This window comes from Pelmatolapia mariae, linkage group LG22 (assembly GCF_036321145.2).
Source record: "Pelmatolapia mariae isolate MD_Pm_ZW linkage group LG22, Pm_UMD_F_2, whole genome shotgun sequence".
Classification (NCBI taxonomy): domain Eukaryota; kingdom Metazoa; phylum Chordata; class Actinopteri; order Cichliformes; family Cichlidae; genus Pelmatolapia; species Pelmatolapia mariae.
The window spans coordinates 3,474,939-3,491,942 of NC_086245.2; the positions used below are offsets into that span (position 1 = coordinate 3,474,939).

The 17,004-nt window shown below is 40.7% G+C and overlaps 2 protein-coding genes and 1 long non-coding RNA gene across 3 annotated transcripts in view; 1 reads left to right on the forward strand and 2 right to left on the reverse strand.

Annotated features, from left to right (window-relative positions):
• LOC134619765 (collagen alpha-1(XIV) chain-like) overlaps positions 1–17,004 on the forward strand; it is a 176,532-nt gene that overhangs the window by 145,839 nt on the left and 13,689 nt on the right. The window contains exons 38-46 of the mRNA XM_063465597.1: positions 8,420–8,515; positions 8,608–8,661; positions 9,936–9,989; positions 10,702–10,755; positions 11,012–11,083; positions 12,583–12,618; positions 13,175–13,241; positions 13,329–13,517; positions 13,796–13,873. Of these exons, the coding sequence (XP_063321667.1) occupies positions 8,420–8,515; positions 8,608–8,661; positions 9,936–9,989; positions 10,702–10,755; positions 11,012–11,083; positions 12,583–12,618; positions 13,175–13,241; positions 13,329–13,517; positions 13,796–13,873 (700 nt within the window). The remainder of the gene's footprint in view (positions 1–8,419; positions 8,516–8,607; positions 8,662–9,935; positions 9,990–10,701; positions 10,756–11,011; positions 11,084–12,582; positions 12,619–13,174; positions 13,242–13,328; positions 13,518–13,795; positions 13,874–17,004) is intronic.
• On the reverse strand, positions 2,591–6,279 carry LOC134619766 (CD209 antigen-like protein A). The gene is made up of 6 exons (XM_063465598.1): positions 6,068–6,279; positions 5,256–5,375; positions 5,008–5,148; positions 4,794–4,918; positions 4,238–4,350; positions 2,591–2,898 (listed from the first exon to the last, which is right to left on the reverse strand). Exons 1-6 carry the CDS (start codon positions 6,219–6,221, stop codon positions 2,772–2,774), a joined length of 780 nt encoding a protein of 259 aa, XP_063321668.1. The 5' UTR covers positions 6,222–6,279; the 3' UTR covers positions 2,591–2,771.
• On the reverse strand, positions 12,418–14,498 carry LOC134619768 (uncharacterized). The gene is made up of 3 exons (XR_010092044.1): positions 14,406–14,498; positions 13,320–13,473; positions 12,418–12,595 (listed from the first exon to the last, which is right to left on the reverse strand). It is a non-coding gene; the product is annotated as an uncharacterized LOC134619768 (long non-coding RNA).

Consider the following 17,004-nt stretch of genomic DNA (forward strand, 5'->3'; position numbering starts at 1 on the left):
GACACGTATGATCGGCCATTGTGATGTTTTTCTTAGCTCACTATGGTTACTCTTCCTTCCAGATAAGAGAGAGCACTCTTTAACTCTCTCTGTCTCTTTAATTATGTAAAATGTAGAAGTAAATTTATGTCATCTGATACACTAAGAGGTGTTTATGAGGGTTAAGGAGCTAGTTATGTACCCATTTGGTGGTTACGTGTTTTGATATTTACATGTTGACATATCTGAATGTTTACACATGTACATTCAAACAGTAATAAGTATGTGCTGAATCTACCTGGTTGGTTTTCCTGCATTTATCCGAGTATAGGATTTCCTGGCTTCTGAGTGGCCAGTGAAGTGTCATGATGGCTGCACACAGGAAGTGTTCTTTTTTATGTTGAGCTGTGCAGAGAGTAAAGGTGCTGCTAAGAAAGTTATCAGTCTCCATCTTGCTGTTTCTAATAGTTTAGAGAGATTCTGAACCACATAGATAAAAGTAGTAGTTCCTGGTCTCGAGGCTTTCATGGAAACAGAAGACCTTAAGCAGAGACCTCGAGGCCAGCCATCAGAAAACCCCCCCACGGAGCATGACGTGTGCTCCCAAACCGTATAGATCCACTCTTTAAAAGATCACATCTGATTGTTTTCTCTCTGTCTTGAGTTTTTTAGTCTGACTTTTGTATGGAAATTGGTAGAATGTGTGATCATATTTCTCATGTTTGCTAAGTGTTTGTGTTAGTCTGTTATATAAGGCAGTAAACACCAGAGAACAGGAGTCTGGGCTTCCTTAAAGGAGCTGTAATTGCAAAATGTAACTAAAGGTTCTGACACTAGGTGGCAGTGTTTTAACAGAAGATATCAGTGTCGTTGTGCCAGCAGTGAGAAACAGTCTGCCCTGTGAGTGTGGTGGTTAGTGCTGACGGATTTGTGTTCAGACTTCCTGTCTGAGGCCTTTCTGTGTAGTTTGTTGTTCCACAGCCCAAACACACACTCGCTAAGCTGTGATTCTAAACAGGCCCTAGGTGAGCCTGCCTGTGTTGGTCCTGAGCCTGTGGGGGGGAAACCTGCCTCACCCTGTAACAGCTGTAGTCAGCAGATTACATCATCTGTTGCTGTTGATCTGTCTTTCTAACCCACTGTAATCCACAGAGGTGGAAAGCAGATCCCCACACCTCTCCACTGTGTTTATTCCACACTCTGAAGTCATAGTGAGTGGATGCTGCTTCACTGGTCAAGTGCTACATTATTTGCCTGCTCTGGTCACCCGTTATCAACATTTATGGCACTGTCAGTAATTATTAGTATTTTAATAAAGGGAGATCACTTAGGACAGCGGTCCCCAACCCCCGGGCCACAGACTGGTACCAGTCCGTGAGTCGTTTGCTACTGGTCCGCGAGACTTGAGGCTTCGATATGAAATTTATGGTTTTCAGGGTTTTTAATTGGTTTTTAGCATTATTTTTTAAAATTGTTTTTATCGTTAACTTGGTTTCCCTGGGTCTTTTCCCGTGTGTTATGAATAAATCTTCTTCTTCTTTTTTGGTACCAGTACTGGTTTTATTTTGTTGTATTTATCCATGACACCTTAAAGTCCGGTCCATGAAAATATTGTTGGACATAAACCGGGACCGCTGACTTAGAAGACTTGAACATGATTTATTGAGATACGACGGAGATTAGACTCCGATGACCTCATCATGGCAGAACAGCATCCCAGCGGTCAGAGGATTTAGGAAAGGACCTCCCCGTCTGAGGTGGAGATGGGGAGGAGGCGGGGTGCATGAAAGAGAGTCTGAAAGGAAAATAATGGAGAGCACAGATTTACACCACGCGAAGCAGAGTTTGATTGGCTCCAAGAAAGATGATTGGACTAGAGTAATGATGTCATTATTGAGGTTGACAGCGTGATGGGAAATCTAAAAACTATTTTAATTTACAGTTCGTGCCTTCAGAGGCCAACTATTAAGACAGTGTAATTTATATGGGCTAGCATGTAACCTGAACCAACACAGTGTACACAGCATAAACTAATTTTCACTGCCGGTGACTAAAATACATAAAACTCAGCACTGCAAAGTTAGGGGACAGTGCAAAACACACTCGACAGTTAACACATACAGTAATAGTTAATGACTTAAAATGCAACAAAAAAGAAAGAACAATACGAATCACAATAAAAGAATAGAAATAGACATAAACTGACAATGTTGACTGAAAATTGACCACAAGAGGAGACACGTTTTTTTCTGGTTGATCAGACTTTAACACATTTTGCACACACACACACAGGTTGCTTTATGTATTTCAATCCTTTTTAAGTTGAAAATAAAAAAATGCCACTACATCCATATTCAGAGGAAATATGGAATGAGGACATTTCTGTGAGTCTAATATTGATCGATCCGAACCTGTGGGCTGAAGCTCAAGTTCTTATTTGAAGAGTTACACAGTGTTTGTCCTCTTGCCTCTGTACGCCACCATCGTGTATTTTAAATCTAACAAATCAGGTGTGATTGAAGTTCAGACTTTCAGCTTTAATTCAAGGAGTTTAATAAATGTATGAAACTGTTTAGGAATCACTGACATTTTATACACAATCCCTGATTATTAAAGTTTCACAACAACAGACTTTTGTTGACTTTTCACTTTGACTGCACACTCAGCAAAACATAAAGGTCAATTTTAACTTCACACAGCTGTACCTTCTGACTGATGCAGTTCAGTTTCTCTATTAAAATCAGTGCAGTTACATGTTACACATGTCAGACTGAGAGGTCAGCAGGAAACTCTCAGTAGATGTCCCTCTCACAGATCCAGTGTTTCGATCCAGTGTTGGTGTAGTTCCATGTTCCTTGTAGAGCCATAAATGCGGTGAAATGATCCTCAGGATTGGATTTTGCAACTGTATTCCAGCCTCTGTTGAACAAGTACAATGTTGTTACAGGTAAAATGCTGAAAACACAACAGAATATTTTGCAGAGAGCTCTTAGCAGTGCTTAGAAACACACATCAACATATTCTCCTACTGAACTATTTAACTTCCATTTGTCTTCCCAGTATTCCCATTATTACCAGTTACAAAGTTTTCACACATGAACTGCAGCTCTGAACTTTTCTACACAAAATGATGCAGGACACATGAGAACCATATACTGTAAATAAAAGATGGACGTTGCCACTGTGACATCACCGTTAGTTTACAAAGCTGTGTTTTAAAGCCTCAGGCTGAACTCAGCTCTGTGTTACTCTCTGAGCGAGGGATCTGACCTTAAATCCAGGAACATCACATCCTCATCAGTCACCTTGGTAACCACACAGTCCCCTCACACTAAAGCGTACCTGCTTTATCGCCTTCTTTGAACATTTGGGGCGATCGTGGCTCAAGAGTTGGGAGTTCGCCTTGTAATCGGAAGGTTGCCGGTTCGAGCCCCGGCTTGGACAGTCTCGGTCGTTGTGTCCTTGGGCAAGACACTTCACCCGTTGCCTACTGGTGGTGGTCAGAGGGCCCGGTGGCGCCAGTGTCCGGCAGCCTCGCCTCTGTCAGTGCGCCCCAGGGTGGCTGTGGCTACAGTGTAGCTTGCCATTACCAGTGTGTGAATGTGTGTGTCAATGGGTGGATGACTGGTTGTGTAAAGCGCTTTGGGGTCCTTAGGGACTAGTAAAGCGCTATACAAATACAGGCCATTTACCATTTTACCATTAACAGGAGAATAAATTATTAAATGAATATCACTGCATCCAGTAAATCTTAAACTGAGACCATGGACTCATAGAAAAGTGTTTATGAGGACATGGATCACTGCAGCTGAAGGACATTTTCCCTCAGACTTCAACACAAGCTGACCTGTTTATGCAAACACAGGAGACGCCCCCTGCTGGCTGTTAGAAATAATGCAGATTTAAGGGATTTCTACATTATCTTGGTGAGAACATAAATGTTCAGTGTAGTCAGATCAGACCTGAAATGATCTTTAACCAACAGTAACTGTCTGGTAATTGTGAGCGAGTGGGTGTCATGTATCCTGCCTCCTGCACACTCTCTACAGACAGCAGCAGCTCCTCCATCAAAAAGTCTCCAGCTGGGAGAAACTCTCTGCTGTTCTGTGCTACATGGAAAAAAGGACGATTTATTCAGCGTCCCGTCCTGATTCTGCGACATTGTTCACAGTTCATATGTGAAAACACACGAGGAAGGCACATAGCTTTATCCAGGAGATATATCACGATTTTATAAACTCTAAATTAAATTTCTCACGTATATACTAGTGGTGATCCGTCCACCCACTCCCATGTCTTTGACCAGCCCTTTGTCTTTGTCTCCAGACCGATCCAGAATTCTCTGTGTTTATTCAGCTTTCTGAAAAATTCCTGAGAATTTGTCAGAAACAGGAATGGATTAGTCTTTTGTCTCATTCCAGTTTCTATAGTAGATTAATCTTTCAGGTTGTTTTCATTTTGTTAATTTTTACTAATCAAAAAAACAACAAGTATGAAGATCTTACTCATAATTATTAATTTGGAGATTATAATTTTAAACAGATAACACTGAACACAATAATGGACAGCAAAGAGAGACACATGGCAGAAAAACATATCACATATTTAAATCATTCACGGACGATTGAGCTCTGACAACAGCATCACATATATGATACATTTTAGATTCTTCACAGACGTTGAGAAGTGAATGTCAAAGTGTGACCTGACACATCTAAACACACAAATTAGGGATTTGACTTTTTAAATCATTCTCATTAAAATATTACCAAATGATGAATAATGTCTTAAGTTAACAGTTATGACACACTTACATGTTTGCTCTTGGTCTTCATCACCAGCAGATCTGCTCCTCTCCTCTTACAGTCTTTCCTGCTCTCTGTCCAGTTTTTCCTCTCAGTAGAAATGTAGTAACAGCTGCACTCGAATCTTTTCCATCCTTTAAGAAATAACTCATCATCAACATGAGGTCCTGTTTCAAATAATCTAATAACAGTTTAATTAGAGTCAGTTTGAGATGTTTCTCACCTGTGGTGTTCGCCTGTGTTTGGTTGTCGTTTCCAAACTGGCAGTTTATCCTTTCCAGATCCAATGTCAGCTTCTCATTCTCGGACGTCAGCTTCTCATTCTTGGACGTCAGCTTCTCATTCTCAGACGTCAGCTCCACATCTCATGAAAACCGTAAAAAGAGACAGGGCAGTGGTGTAAATACAAATCAGCTGCTGAAGACTTTGACCGACTCATAACATGTTATTTAAATAAATGTGAGTCCTCACAGAATTTGTAGAAGACTGTGAGCCCCGCTACCAACAGGAGACACAGTAGACCCAGTATCAGGGCAGGAACTCTGAAGCGGTCTCTGTGGGCTGCTGGGAGGTGATACTGAGTGTGCACTTCTACAAAGTGAAGCAGAAGAGTTGGATTAAACACGTTTGAAGTTCCTCCTTCAGTTTATCTGAACAGATAAGATGAAGACGTGATATTAGTGAAAACACCACGACACCTACTGCAGCAAACAGCCACCAAACACAGTTTAACATGAGGAGAGATGCTAACAGGTGTTAGCTCGCTGCTTTTAGTTCATTACTAACTGACTGAAGAGAAGAGAAGGCTAACCTTATCTAACAATCTGCTGTTACTCTACCACAAAATGTCTCAGGCCAACAATGACATTACTGCTCAAAGCAAGCTAACATGTAACACAGGGGCCTCTCCTGATGGAATAAATAAACCAATAAAATCTATTAAAATTTCCTAAAATTATTTCAGACATTTTACTGATACTTTTCAAAGTGTCACTGTCATATCTCTGTTTTCAGACAGCAGTGTGCTCAATGTTGCAAACTGGTTGGTTTTAAAAGAAAATGCTAGTGTTTAATATAAAATCTGATCAGCCCACACTGATGATTCCCTCCACATGAACAGAGTCTCTGTGTAACCGAGGATTTTTGCTCATTTCACTTCAGACGTCATTAGTGTGTTTCGTTAGGCCCAGGTCCTCCCTGTAGTGATATCGTTATACAAAAATATATATTAAAAAAAGTATACTACTACTTTACTACTGCACTTCACAGAATGTGATACTTGCCTCTATGTCGTGTTGAACGAGCCTTCTGGTCGGTGTAGACGTCCGAAGTCTCGTAGATGTCGACTTCTCTCTCCAGTCTCTCCTCTCTGTCGTCTCGGTTTCCATATTTAAATTTAATGGTCAAATCTGGATCCTCATAAATGTGGGAAGACATTTTAAGGTGTGCAGCTTCCAGCAGACTCAGTTATCAGTAAGCAGAGCTGTCAGTTGTTATGTTTCTCTTTAAAAAAAAAGTAAAGTTTGCTATTGTGATGATTTCTATTCCTCTGGTTTGTCGCCCTAAATCATAAATAAAAGTTTGTCCTCTGTTCTCTGATGCTGCTGTCACTTTCTCCTTCTGTCTGTGTTGAGCTGAAATGGTTTGAACAGGATGTCGAGAGGAAGCTCTGGCAGGAAACACACAGCTTTCTTTTTTCTGTGTTTACTGAGTGGTTTCATCAACTTACCTGATTAAGATATTTGCTTTTTAATAATTTGGGATTATAAAATTGTTTTTTTAAACATTTGTTTCTGAGTTTATTAAACAGCAACAGCTAAAAGGAAAAAAAGAAAGAGAAAGAAATGCTGGCGTGCAGTAAAAAGGCTAATATGTTTGTTTTTGTACTTGCTGTTTCTCCACTGACAGATGTGATGATATGAAGGTGCCTCACTCTGTCATTTCCTCATTTGACACCACGAGATAAAAGATAAAAAATGGAGCTGAAGAAGTTTCAGGGACCAATAAGAAACAGTTTGAAGGTCATGTGCCACATATGGAGGAAATAGCTGAATGAAGTGGACGATACAGCCGGACTTACTTACACTGTATTACTGCATTTAATTAAAATCTAAAGACATGGAGTACTACACATGAACAATTAATAATATTTAATGAACTGATAATAAATGTAATAACTGTGAAAGCAGGATTATGTGGGGAGTCCTTTAATAATTTCAGTGATTGGTGGATTAATGTTATTAATATTCGGTGTCATCAGTAATGTAACAGTCACAAGTGTCTCATCTTTTTAGTAACCTCATGACAGACCGTAGTCATGTTCATCAACAAACATTTGGAAACAACAACAATTTAACCCAAAAAACCCACAAAACATTAGGCTCCGCCCTCTGCAGGGACAGCATCCGAATTTTCCTTGTTTTTCGGTTCCTTTAAGTTCTTGATCTGTAGGAGAATCTACTGTAACATTTCCCGTGACAAAAAAGCCAGTTACAAAGTTACAGCATTTTTATTATTTGCTTCAGAGCTGAGCAAACATTAATGCTGAAAACAACAAACAAAATTCACTCATCAGCCCTAAATTTTACTAAGAAAACACAAATCTAAGAAATATTTAACCTAAATTTTTAAACCAAAGGGAAAAAACAGACTGTGTTTACAAACGAGGCGACTACGGTCCAGACCTTTCATTTATAACTTTTAATGTTTGTCTACTTACACAGATCGTGTTCTGATCATTATGAGGTAAATGGTCATACACCAGACTACGCTTCATCTTTTAATAAGGGGTCTTTAAATAACCTCAGACTGGATTAATGTCTTCGATCACAGATTTGTAGTGACTTTGTGACTGTAGTGTATCACGTAGCTGATCATAAACCCACTTCCTTCCTTATGAACACATACTCACAAACTGATTTCCTCCCTAATATTTGAAGCCGTCTTCACAGACAGCAGGACTCATGCAGTCAGACGTGTTATTTCAGTGAAAGCACTAAAACTGATTCACCTCACTGCTTCCACTGTTTGTGACTCTATCATTGAACCAGCCTGAGCTCATTTCCCACAGAGATATTATAACGTTATGTGGTGTGTTTTGAGGTTTAGAGAACACAGAATAGTATCGTATTAAAACTTAATAATGCACAAAATATACTGAACTAGGGACCTTAATCAAATCACTATAAAGGCAGAATTAAGTAATTAAATAATGCAAAGCCTTTTTATCTAACCTGATAAATACAACACTCCCTGTTTAATCAATGGTCTGCTTTCCAGGTTTAGCCTAATATCTAATATGTTTAGTGTAAAATCCATCAGTCATTAATGTTACTGTACACTGATACATGTACTTATTTGAAAATGATAGGAGTTCATATTGGAAAAGATTCTCGAGAGCTGCTGTGTGTGGAGTTCATCCAGTGTCTCACCTTTCTGGATCTCTCCAGCCACCCTGTGGTTGGTCAGTTGGTTCATGGGTCACCTGATAACCAGTAAATCTCTGGGAAACTGTCCCACTTCACCAGTTAAAGCCACCATCACCACCTCAGAATATCCAAACCTGCATGTTTGCCTACATCACATCCGTGTTTTTAGCACATAAGCTTCAACTTTCTCTGTCCTGCTCTCTTTAGGGACCAACTGGTCCTGTTGGAGATACGGGTCTTCCAGGACCTCAGGGACCCCCAGGACGGCAAGGACCCAGTGGACGCTCCATTATCGGACCCCCGGTGGGTTATACAGTTTTCAACAATCTTTCACTCTTGCTTTGTTACTTTTTTTTCCTTAATCTTTGATTTAAACTGTGTCGTTGTGCCTGCAGGGCAGTCCTGGAGAGAGAGGTCAGAAAGGTGATGTGGGACAACAAGGAACTCAGGTAATACGATGTGATCAGCTTTTATATACTTACAGATGATAGCTCTCATTGCACTCTTAGTAAGATACCAACACTCAGCTTCTCATTTCTTTACATCAAGTGATGCTTAAACACATTACTGTGCTTTCATAATTGAATATAAATTATTTAGAGAGATAATAAAGATAAAATTTAGACTGTTAGGTGGAATTTCCTGTCACTTAGGAAAGAAGGAGACTTCCACACCACGTTTAAAATTCTTCTCTCTCTGCAAGTCCTTAACCTGGGGAAAAATACTGTGAAGTGTTTGACCTCCTTTCATCCCGATGTCTGTCACGTTGTATCTTTCCTCCTTTGGTGGAGCGAATAAAACGCAGGTACAAGTCTATCCTCAGTCTAAGGCTACGTTCACACCGCAGGTGAAAGCGCATCAAATCTAACTTTTCTGACCCTATGCGACTCATCATGGTATGACAGTGTGAACGGCTCAAATCCGATCTGGGTCACTTTCGTATGTGGTACTGAATCCGATACATATCTGATGTTTTAGAAAGCGACTGCTGTTTAAACGGTCACGTCGCATTAAATCTGTCTTTTACGTCACTGACACGAGACAGACACCAATTATCAGCTCCGGAGAAGACATGGTGAACACTTCCTGGCCATCCCGTGTAGATGTTAGTGAAACTGTTGGGAAGACAACGTTGGAGAAACGTGAACATTTTATTTATACTGTATAATCTGCAGATTCTGACAGAAATCTGCAACTATCCTTTGAAGCACCGCTCCTCTAAAACAGCAATAAGCATCATTATTAGGCCATATGTAAATGACAAAATAACTTTATAACTTAAAGCAAAATCGGGAAACATAAAGTCCGAAACAAGTCTTTATATTAAGGCCATCAGTCAAACAATACTGTTTGCTCTGGGTCTAAACAGAGCGCGTTGTGTGTGACGTCTTCTTTCACACTGGAGAACGTTTGCTGTCACATTTTATTTGTAGTGTGAACAAGCAGACAAAAAAATCGGATTTGATCAAAAAATCGGAATTGAGCATTAAGACCTGCAGTGTGAACGTAGCCTAAAAGTGTAGCTATCAGTAAAAGTCCATGTCATGGGAACACCTGTGAGTACTCTTCTCTTAGGAGGTATTTAGGAAGTGTACATCCAGAGCTCCATCACAGGCCCACTCACATATAATGAGTTCTAGACACTGATCTTGATGCATGTTGAGATTTAGGGCTGGTGTGAACGTGACCTGCAGTGACCTCTGCTCTCCTCGTGCTGTTTCAGGGGGTTCCTGGAAGACCCGGAGGTCCAGGGAGGGAAGGACCTCCAGGACCCAGAGTGAGTCATAACAGACACACTAATAATGCAGCTGTTTGATAAGTTTGTTGATGCTACAAATATTAACACTGTCATTACAATAACTACTGGGATGTGGTCAAACACTAATATGAATAATATAACCTGTAATGTAGATATTTTATCATCTTCACCTCTGATACTGTGGATATAAGTACTACTGTAGTAATACTATTATATCTGTAAACTGTCTGTACTGTCATTGTACTACTCTTGTTTTTTCTAGATTATATTAAATTATATAACACCTGCTTAGACTGAATAGGATGAAATCCTGTACAATTCAATAAACTGTTTGCAAATCAAAGAAAAATAATATATCAGATGTTGAATTTGAGGCATTGGATTGATTTTAAATATATGCTAATTTGGGACAGGAGCAACAATGAAGTACAAAAGAGGTGTGATGCTTTAAAAAACACCCACAAAAAGTTTCCTAAAAAGTTCAGAGGTTGAAAAAGGAGACAGTCGAGCTGCTGTCAAATGAACAAAAAGACCCCCGTCTCCACAGAGTGGGAGTAAGCAGCATCTGTGGCCCTGGAGCGCCCCCCTCTGGCCTATTTACAGAGTAGAGTCAGCAGCACAGAAGGCTGGCAGCCAGGGGTGGAAAGAGTGAGACACAGCTGCTGGGTCAAAGTCATCGGAGGAACTCTTTAATCTTATTTTATTATAACATCTACTTTCACCTTTTCAGGGACTGCCAGGCAAAGATGGCCCCCCAGGCACACAGGGCCCCCCAGGAACCATCGTAAGTCACTGTTGCTGTTTTGTGAATGTTTTGGAGGATTCAGAGGAGGATATATATGCATGGCAATGCATGCAGCTTCTCTGTTAGGCACTTAAATGTAAATTTAAATTAAAACTGTGACTTTAGGTGATAATAATATTACCAGGTCAAGTTGGGCAGGGCTAATAAGCTCAGTCAGGCATGTACAACAGGAACAACTTTATAATAATTAAAATAATATTATTAAAAATTGCTTTTCATTTCTTCATGTCTTCAGGGAACTCCAGGAGCTCCAGGATCCCCAGGAAGTACAGGCCCTCCAGGAAAGCAGGGAGAGCTGGGCCCACCGGTGAGTCTGTCAGTGAGTGCAGCTGCCTGTCCCCATTAACCAAACCGGCCTGGGTGAGCAGGGTTTTTAGCTCTTAGAAGGAACGCCAGTATTTCGGAGTGTTATGAGTTTCATGTTTCTGGCATGAGCTGCTGCATGTGAACAGAGACGCAGGAGGCAGCGGGATGTGTTGTCAGTGACTCTGTCGAGTCTGTCAGCTGAACACTGAGAGTGCAGCGAGGTGAGCGTCTGTCAAAGAGGTTAATAGCTTCCTGTCCAATCTGAAGCTCTAGAAGCTGTTTGACACATTCACTGATATGTGCAGCACAGTGTTTTGTGTTTATGTCAACAGAAAACTGCTGTTTGAGCCTTCACCTTTGACAGCCTTTCAAATGGCCAACACAAATCCTTATTTCTTTCTATCAGAGGCTGGCAGTGTCGTTATCCTTCTGGGTGAACACTTGAATGAACAGTGAACACGGCATTCAGCCAGAACAGATCCATCACTGATGCTGACGGCTCCTCTTTCTTACATTCTGTTTGTACATCAGGACTTTTGTTATGTTGCTGTGACGACTCAGTGGCAGGAATCACAGTTCACTCAAAGTCATTTTGTTCTCACTTAAACGTGTTTATTTCTGCTGTGAATGTGGAAGTTTTTGGAGCCTGCCTCTAGTGTTCATAAGAGGAACTGCACTTATGCATAGCCTTAATGTTTCAGCCCCACAGTGTCGTTATTGCAATGTGTTAAAATATTTTGTCAGCAGTGGAAATAAACTAAAAATTCAAAGAGTTTCAAGCATTTAAATCAGACTAAAGGAGAAACAGGTGGGACAGCAGCTTCATGCAAAACGCAGCATAGTGTCTCAGTTTGATCTGCATTTCTTAACATTTGTCATACTTTCTCATCTGAGTCATTCAGTGAATGTTTTATATTAGAAAGAAGCACCGAGGTCACAGCAGCCTACGCTCCATCGATGTTGGTTTATTATGTGTTTATTCTTCTGTTCTACATTCTTACTGGATGTTTGTCTGTATCAGTATTATTATAAACACGACTTTAAGTGACAGCGCTGCACAAATATTCATATTCTCTGTTTTGTGTCGACACATTTGAAGCTTTTAACGATGTTTCATGTAGATTTGCCCCTGACTCTGAGAGGGAATGTTAAAGTCCCGACAAACGTATCATCATCACAGTCCTGAAGGCCAGAGACCTCTCGCTGGTCTCGACAGGTTCCTGAAATCAAATCCCCTCGATTTAAGATGTGTGTGTTTCCCTCTGAGAAATGTCAACACTGAAAAGTACAAACATTTGAAACATTTTTTACTTATTATACATATAAAGATTTCCAATATTTTAAATTAATGACACAAACAAGCAGGCTGGAGTTTAGTGAGGACAGCAAGATGATCAACATGCTGTCCTGACGAGAGAATCACCTGCTTCATCTTGTGTTCGATGCTTCACAAGTTTGTGGTTTTTTTCCTTGTTTTTCATGAATTTGTTTCTCTTGCAGGGACCTCCTGGAACTAAGGGAGAGAAAGGTGAACGGGTGAGCTCTCTGTCTTCATGTTGTTACTTTCCCTCCGTCACAAACATCCTGTCTGCTAACCTGCATATTGAGATATATTGTTGTGTTGCATCAGGAATGTAAAACTCAAGGATACACTTTAAGGAAAAAAGAATTTCATAAACAGCAGACATCCATCAAAGTATTAATGAAATATCAACATCATCCAATAAGTAAATATAATATGTGTAAAGCATAGAAATGTAAATTTTGCATGTTGACTGTGAATTAATCTAAAAAAGCTTAAAATCTCATCGTTTTCATTCTTCATGCTGAAAGCTCATCACAGGCTTCATGTATTTGAGTTTCATAAAGTAAACTTACTTTAAATTTGCTGTAACTAAATATTTGACACAAGCAGCTGCTGCAAAACTGCTGAAAAAGAAATGAAACAAGTCTGCAGATTTATGTGTAAATTTCAGTCATTAATAATTATATTTGAATCTGTAGCGCCTTCATAAAACGCAGAATATGAATCATTTAAAAACACTCCCACATAACTGAATGTGTTTTATATGAACATCGTTTGGTTTTTCAGGGAGATCTCCAGTCGACAGCATCAGTTCAGGCCATTGCCAGACAGGTCTGTGAGCAGCTGATCCAAAGTGAGTAAAAAAACAAACCTTTGTTATTTGTTAATAATAATAATAATAATGATAAAAATAATAATGTTTGAACTGAACTGTTTTCAGGCCACATGGCGCGCTACAACAGCATCCTGAACCACGTGCCGAGTCCTCCGGTGTCAGTCCGCACAGTTCCCGGACCACCAGGAGAGCCTGGTCGAGAAGGACCCCCGGGACCACAGGGAGAACAGGGACCCTCAGGCAGACCAGGCTTCCCAGGACAAAATGGACAGAATGGGCAACCAGGAGAAAGAGGTACGTTTAACAAAATAGTAAAACTCTGTTACTGTTTAAAACAGAGTGTGAACTGAGGGGCTGCCACACGGCCCAGAATAAAATAAATAGAAAATTATTTTGAACTGCAAACGATGCAAAGCTGCAGTGGTTCAGTCTAACAGCAAATAAATAAATAAAAAGTCAGAAATGAGCAGGAAAGGTCGACCTTACAGACTTTCTCCATGTTACAGTGTATCTGTCAGAAATGACACTAAATAAAGAAATGAAAACAGTTTTTATTTCTGTTGTGTTTCCAGGACAACCAGGAGAGAAGGGTGATAAGGGATCTCCAGGTGTTGGTGTTCAAGGACCCAGAGGACCTCCAGGACCACCTGGTAACTTATTTGCTGACTAAGCCTTTCTGCACCATCCCAGTGATGCGGTGAAGAAAGTCCTGAACATGATCACCTGATTAGTAAAAGAAAACTCTGTTTCACATGTTTCACATGGATCATTAAGATGTTGTAAAATCAACAGAATTCAACAGAAAATATAATTTTTTTAAAAAGTCTTAAGATAAGTGGCATGCTAAACTAGTAAATTAATTCTGAGTGTCATTTAAAAATGTTATTCTGCCCTCACTGCTACACTGGATACAGTTATGCAGATAGATAAACTCCTCGACAACTGACAGGTGTATTGTCCCTTTTATTGACGCTGCCTTCAATTATCAACATAGTGAAACTACAAACAGAAGAAAATAAGCAATATTAAGTCTATATATTCACACGATAATGCAAATCAGTTGACTAAACTAGCTAACATTGGAAAGAAAGTAAATCTGAAAACAGTACACCTTTAACCATAAAAGTGCATAAATAATAGCAAATATAGTTGCATTAACTCTTGTTCAACTTAAATACTCACAAGTGATGCTTTCTGTAAAACAACGAAGAGGATGGATGCAGATGTTTATCAGAACAACATGCTGAGTCAGTCTTTTCTCAAAGTGTGCTGCATACTAACTCTACAGCTAATAACAAACAAATCTTGGCATGAAAAAACTGTAGTGACTCCTGCTGGTGGGAAGAAGAACTACACCAGCACACTCCCCGTCTGACATCAATTGGATGTCATCACCATCTTTAAGGATCAATGTCTCTATTAGTATTTCGCAGCAGGAGTACAGTCTCTGTCACTGGTCGTAAGAAGGTTTTAGATGTACCTCCAGAAGTGACCTTTACCTCAATCTTTCTGACATGTCCGTCTTGGCTAGGAAAGGTCTCAACAACCACCCCCATGGGCCAGTGGTTTCTTTTAGCTCGACTGTCCTTTAGAAGAACTAGATCTCCCTTTTGACGATTTTGACTCACAGATTGCCATTTTCTTCGCTCTTGGATTGTCGGCAGGTACTGTGTTTTCAAACGGTGCCAGAAGACATTTGAAAGATGTTGCACTTGTCTGTATTGATGTCCGAACAAATCTTTATTGTCAAAGTGCCCGGGTGGCGTAGATGGTAATCCTGTTTTCTGCGTAAGGAGGGTAGCAGGCGTAAGAAGAAAGGGGCAATCTGGATCTGACGAGACTGGTAGTAGCGGTCGAGAGTTTACAATAGCGGTTACCTCTGCTAGAAAGGTAACGAGAACCTCATGGGTCAACAGGCGAACTGGGTTGACAGTTAGCATAGAGTCCAGTATGCGCTTCACGATGCCGATCATGCGCTCCCAACTTCCTCCCATATGAGAACTATGAGGAGGGTTGAAGATCCATGTGCATTCGTTCTTGGATAAAAAGTCTTGAATTTCCTGGTTGTCGCAGTGTTTTGAAGTTATTCCGAGCTCCTTGGACGCTCCCAGAAAGTTGGTCCCACAGTCGGACCTCAACTGCTTTACTGGTCCTCTGATAGAGATGAATCGTCTCAGAGCATTGATAAAACTAGACGACTCCATCGTCTCGATGACCTCAACATGAATGGCCCTGATGCCCAAGCAGGTGAAGATGACGGCCCAGCGTTTGCTGCTGGCAAGGCCTCCTCTTGTTCTCCGAGAGCTTACTGTCCACGGTCCAAAGACATCAACTCCGACGTAAGTAAACGGGGGGCAGACTGTCACACGATCGATGGGTAAGTCTGACATTTTTTGCGTTTCTGTGCTCCATCTGATCTTGCGGCAAATTGCACAGTGGCGGATGACTGAGCTGATGCTCCGTTTCCCACCAACAATCCAGAAGCCAGCCGATCTCATGGCTCCCTCTGTGAGATGGCGCCCCTGGTGCTGCACCCGTTGGTGGTAGTGTCGGATTAGTAGAGTAGTTAAATGGTGGTTGCCTGGGATGATAATGGGGTGTGCTTCGTCGCTTTCCATGCTGGCTTGTGAAAGGCGACCACCAACCCTGAGACAGTCTGCATTGTCTTTGAAAGGAGAGAGTTTTCTGAGAAGGCTCTGTTTTGGAATGTCTTTTTGGGCTCGAAGACATGTGAAGATGTCAGGGTAAACCTCGTGTTGAAGACCGCTCAGAACAACGCTCTTTGCTCTACTGTAATCTTCTGGACTAAGACCTTTGCAGATATGCCAGCCTTGACACTTTTTTGGGGGAGTGCTGTTCCTGTAACACCTTGCAATATGAATGAGCCTTGCTGTGGCTCTCAACAGTGACCCCCAAGTAGAGAAAGACACGAATCGTCTCGTTTCGAGGAAAGAAGCCGCAACATTGGTTGAAAGTGATGTCACTGTTGCGCGGATCTCAGGATCTGATTCAGGATTGACTAGTTCAAAGGTGTGTTTAGTCACTTCAGGAGTTGATCTCACTAGGTAATCTGGTCCTTTGAGCCATGTGCTTGATGAGAGTGCACTAGCTGGGATTGATCTTGAAGCTATGTCGGCCGGGTTAAGCTCTGTTGGAACGTAGTTCCACTGCTCTGGGTTGGACAATTTTCGAATCCTTTGTACGCGATTGCATACGTAGACGTAGAATCGTCTGGATTCATTCTGTATGTATCCAAGTCAGGGCTCGCAAAATTTCAAAATCCCTGGTAGCCCTTCGGGCAGGCACTCTTCAGTTTTTGGTAGCCCAAAATAAATTTAAGTAGCCCGAATAAAAAAAAAAAGAGGACAATTTTTTGATTGATGTTTTGTTTCCTTTACAATATTATACATTAATCTAAAAATATTTAAAACACAAATTACAACAACAATTTCAACCATCAACTCAAATATTTGGTTCTAATTGAACAGAAATTTCTATGAACTTGCAAGAACTGTGTACAACATGAATCAGTCTGTGTCAGATCCTGAATTTGAAATTTCCACTGAAATCACGGGTAAGAGGCAAGTGGAACCAAGCAGTGGTAGTTCACTCTTTGCAACATAGTACCCTATTCTAAACAGATTTTTCAGGACTTCTTGTTATGCTTGGTTTACTTTTAGTATGCTTTTTGCAATTGGTGTTTGTTCTGGGAAAGATACTGCAGACTGAGCAATAATGTATTTCTTGCATTTCTCATGGGTTCTGATGGGGTCTTTCTGAA

Coding starts and splice junctions, on each gene's coding strand:
- LOC134619766 (XM_063465598.1), bottom strand. CDS start 6,221: ATGTCTTCCCACATTTATGAGGATCCAGATTTGACCATTAAATTTAAA. Junction 5,376..6,067: donor TCGTTCAACACGACATAGAG/GCAAGTATCACA, acceptor TTCACTTTGTAG/AAGTGCACACTCAGTATCAC. Junction 5,149..5,255: donor CACAGTCTTCTACAAATTCT/GTGAGGACTCAC, acceptor GGTTTTCATGAG/ATGTGGAGCTGACGTCTGAG.